The 4455-nt window shown below is 53.3% G+C and overlaps 1 protein-coding gene across 1 annotated transcript in view; it reads right to left on the reverse strand.

The window, feature by feature from the left end:
* Positions 1-4455, reverse strand: part of LOC102493042 (exocyst complex component 3-like protein 2) — a 36972-nt gene that overhangs the window by 24120 nt on the left and 8397 nt on the right. Inside the window, 1 exon segment of the mRNA XM_027767188.1 lies at positions 2213-2348. Within this exon segment, the coding sequence (XP_027622989.1) occupies positions 2213-2348 (136 nt within the window).

Below are 4455 nucleotides of genomic sequence, written 5' to 3' on the forward strand. Positions count from 1 at the left end.
CCTGGCAAAAACCTATGTGAAAATAAATAAATAAGTGAATAAAATAATTTAAAAAAAAAAGAAAAAGAAAACGCTGGGACACAGTAGAGGAGACGCGCAGAGCTCGACGTGAGAGCGTCTTAAGCCGGCCAGGGGGCTGAGCATCGGCTGCTAACTGGTGCTAGTAGGTAAGACAACGACCTCGTTGGTTGTTTGTTTAAAAAGGATTCCTGGTCTTTCAGAGATACACTGAAGTGTTGCCATTTGACATGACAGGATGTCGGGGACCTTTAAAGCAGCCGGTGGGGGGCGGGGGAGAGATGACAGATTGGCCAGGAGCTGGCCCCTGCCAGCCATGAATCCACAGGGGCCGTTCTGTCACTCTGTCTACTGCGGGGCATGAATGCTTGAAATTTTCCAGAATAAAAAGCTATTTTAGAAACATTCCGACCGATCCCTGCTCTGGAGGAGCTAACATAAGGGAGGGGAGGTTCAAAGTCTGGCAGGTGGTGGCAAGTACTTATGGAGTGAAGAGGGGGTCTTGGGTTCTTTTTTTTTTTTTTAAGAATTATTTATTTAATTTCAATTTTTTGGTTCTTGTTTGTTTGTTTGTTTGTTTGGAGAGGTTTTTGCTATAGGGCTTGTACGCTCTCCAGAAAGACAGAGACAGAGAGACAGAAAGCGAAAAATCACCCCCCAAGGTGATGGCCATGCCACAATCCTTTCTCCTCCATTCTCCTCTCAGGATCTTGGTCACGCATGCACACGCGTCTGGCATGAGTTTAAGCCACTGGGTCTGGGACTCGAACTGTGGTCGACTACATGGGAGTCCAGCAACATAGCCATTATGCCAAGTGCTGGTCCCATCATTATTTTTTAACTTGACTAGAGAAAGAGAATGGGAAAGTGAGAAAGCAAGTCACCAGGTCTGGGACTTGAACCATGGTGGGACACATGGGAGTCCAGGACCTTAACCACCACACCACCTGCTGGCCCTCAGCTTCTATTTTAAGTGGCATATTCAGGGGAGGTCTCTCAGAGAAGGTGACATTAAAGAGGTGAGGGCTCCCCCACCCCTGCTCCGCGTGGCACAGCGAGTCCCGGGATTCCGAGAACGTGCTGGGGGCCTTGATCGGCTGAGACTGGGAGTGGACCACAGCACAGAGACCCTGGCAGAGCGTCTGTCTCTCTGTTTCCCTCTCAGAAAAAATAAACTTTTTATAAAAAAAAAAGTCTGATGATGGGGACCAGCAGATGGCATAATGGTTATGGTGCTGTACTCTGGGAGTGGACCACAGCACAGAGACCCTGGCAGAGCGTCTGTCTCTCTGTTTCCCTCTCAGAAAAAATAAACTTTTTATAAAAAAAAAAGTCTGATGATGGGGACCAGCAGATGGCATAATGGTTATGTTGCTGGACTCTCACGTTGTGATCGTGGTTTGAGTCCCGGACGTGGCGGCTTCAAACTCATGCCATGTGCGCATGTCCAAAATCCCCAGAGGAGAATGGAGAAGGGAGTGATTTCACACTTTCTGTCTCTCTGGCCAGTGCAAGTGCCCTAAATAAATAAATAAAGCAAGAAACACAGGGGCCTGTGGTGGTTAAAGGCATTGGACTTCCACATGGCCTACTGCAGTTTAAGTCCCAGACCTGGTGGCTAGCTTTCTCACTTTCCTCATCTCTTTCTTTTCAGGAGTGGCAAAGGGGCTGATAGGGCTGGCATGGGGGAGGCAGGGAGAAAGCGGGAGGGGGTGAGGTCTAAGAGGGGAAGACTGCAGGGCCTTGGGTATGCTGGAAAGACTGAGAGCTGGGGGCGAGGGGTGGCTTCCGACCTCTCCCCGGTACGCAATGCCTGTGCAGTGTGGGCTGAGGGCACCTTACACCTGGGGACACACCCCCTCCACCCTCCACCCTTTCCGCATGGTCTCTGGCACCTTTGAACCCCTCAGGCATGCCTGGGGGACCCAGAGACAGGTGGGCAGGGACTTGGGGACTCAGAGGGGAGGGGCTCCACCCTAACCCAAGCCGCCTCTTGCTGGCTCTGTGTCTTCCCCTTGGCCACGTTCTCCTGGCTCTTCCTTCCTGTACCCCCCTCTGCCCCCACCAAACCCCAGCAAGGCCATAACCCCCACCCCTGCGGCTTCCCGAACACTGAGTCACGGGCTGCAGGAACTGTGGGATTAGGGGGTGTGTCCCTGTCCTGGCACGGCGCCCCAGCCCCTTCCTCACCCACCTGCAGCTCCTGGAACAGCAGGTCAGCCAAGACGCGGTGGCAGAGCTGGGTCACGCGGTCCAGAGCGCAGGCCGAAGCCTCCCGGGCAGGCTCGCTTTCAGGGGGCCCCACCCTGGCCAGGCGCTCAGCCAGAGCCCTGTGGGGATCACCAGACCCGAAAGTTGAGGGGCCACCACACCCCAGCCCAACTGCCTGAACCCCTATTCCCTTAGGTGGGCCTGTTTTGTGGGATGCAGGGGTGACGGGGGAACTGAGGGAAGACCGGAGGCTGGGACATCAGGGAATGCCCAGGAGGTTGGAGTTGTCTGGGGATAGCGGGTGTCAGGGAGCACATGAAAGATCCAGGGAATGGGGGATTCAGAGGCCTCGGGAGTGTTAGGGGGGCTGAGGATGGCCGGGGGCCAGAGGATGCCAGGGGAGAGGCTGGGAGATTTCAGGAAGCAGGAAGATGTCTCAGGGATAGAGTTATCTAGGGAAGTGGGGGCAGGGCCTGGGAGATGTCGGGGGTCTAAGGTACAGTGGGAGAGATAAAGATCTCTCTGGGAGGACCAGCAGATGGCATAATGGTTACATTGGTGGACTCCCACACAGCCAACTGCAGTTCGAGTCTTGGACCTCCTCTGTGTGCGTGTGTGTGTGTGTGTGTGTGTGTGTGTGTAGCGCTCAAAATCCCGGGAGGAGAATGGAGAAGGGAAGGGGAGGGTGATTTCTCACTTTGTCTCTCTGTCTCGCTCTGTCTGGCGAGCTCATGCGCCTTATAGCAAAAACCTCTCAGAAAAAAAAAAAAAAAAGGAAAAGAAAAGGATCTCTGTGGGTCTCTGGGTCTCTGTTTCTCTTGGTGCTCTCTGGGTGATTGACAGTGAGGAGGCCGCTCTCTTTTCTGTCCTCCGAGTAGTCTAGGACAGCCCCCCCACTGAAGGGAGAGTGACCTGTCTGAGCCCTCTCCTGCGCCCACATCACAGATGCCACCAAGCCCCATCCCAGCAGGCCCCCACCTAGGCATGCACCCCACAGAGTCCCCAGGCTGAGGGGATACCCCGTATCCCCCCCGTGCAGGGCTCTTCCCTGGAAAAGTGGAACCAACTGTCTCTCCTTTGGGGACAGTGGAGCATAGTTCACCTATGGAAAAGGAACCAGGGACAGGGGTGGGCAGGGGAACGGTGGCACCACAGTGAAATGAGGCTCTCTGTGAGGCCGGTCCCCGGGAAGGTTCCAGGTTCACATCGGAGACCTCCCAGAACACACCAGGCACACACGTGCCGGGATGCAGGCTGGCTGTGGCCGGGGCTGGGTTGTGGCTTCGAGACTCTGGAGGGGGGCAGCCTCTCTGTCTCTGTCTCTGTCTCTCTTGCTCAGTGGCCGGGGGTGGGTTTGGGCTTGGGAGCCTTGGGAGGGGGCCAGCCTCTCTGTCTCTGTCTCTGTCTCTCTTGCTCATGAAAGAAAACTTTATTTTGTTGAGAGAGATATTTTTTGCGATAGGGCATGTGTGCTCGCTAGAGAGATGGAGAGAGACAGAGAGACAGAAAGTGAGAAATCACCCCTCAGGGGAGATGGCCACCCCGCAATCCCCTCTCCTCCATGCTCCTCCTGGGATTTTCGGCACATGCACACAAGCGCCCAGCATTGAGTGTCAAGCCACTGGGTCCAGGACTCAAACCACGGTCCACCATGTGGGAGACCAGCACCTCAACCACAATACCACCTGCTGGCCTTGAAATAAACTTTTTTTTTTTTTAAAAAGAAAACCACGGGCCACCAGGTGGGAGACCAGCACCGCAACCACTATATCACCTGCTGGCCTTGAAATAAACTTTTTTTTTTTTAAAAAAAGAAATATTAGTAAGAAATGTAATACAAAAACACTAGAAATATTTTTAAAAAAAGAAAAAGAAATGGGGGGAGGGACTCTTTATCCCCTAACGGAGGGTCTCCAAGCTGCTGGGGGAAAAGGGGCAAATGTGTACAACAGTGGACTGTTTCTATTTTATAAAGAACAATGAGGGACCTGCACATGGCATGAGGCTAAGATGCTGGACTCCCACATGGCCAGCTACGGTTCAAGTCCTGGACCTGGTGGCCTGTTTTCTTGCTTTCCCTTTCTTTATCTCTTTGTTTTTCTCTGGTCAAATTAAAAAACAATTACAGGGCTGGCAGGTGGCGTGTTGGTTAAGGGCGCTGGACTCCCACATGGCCAACCATGGTTTGAGTCCCAGACCTGGCAGCTTGGTTTCTCACTTTTTCTT

This window comes from Tupaia chinensis, unplaced genomic scaffold (assembly GCF_000334495.1).
Source record: "Tupaia chinensis unplaced genomic scaffold, TupChi_1.0 Scaffold000067_1, whole genome shotgun sequence".
NCBI classification, from domain to species: domain Eukaryota; kingdom Metazoa; phylum Chordata; class Mammalia; order Scandentia; family Tupaiidae; genus Tupaia; species Tupaia belangeri.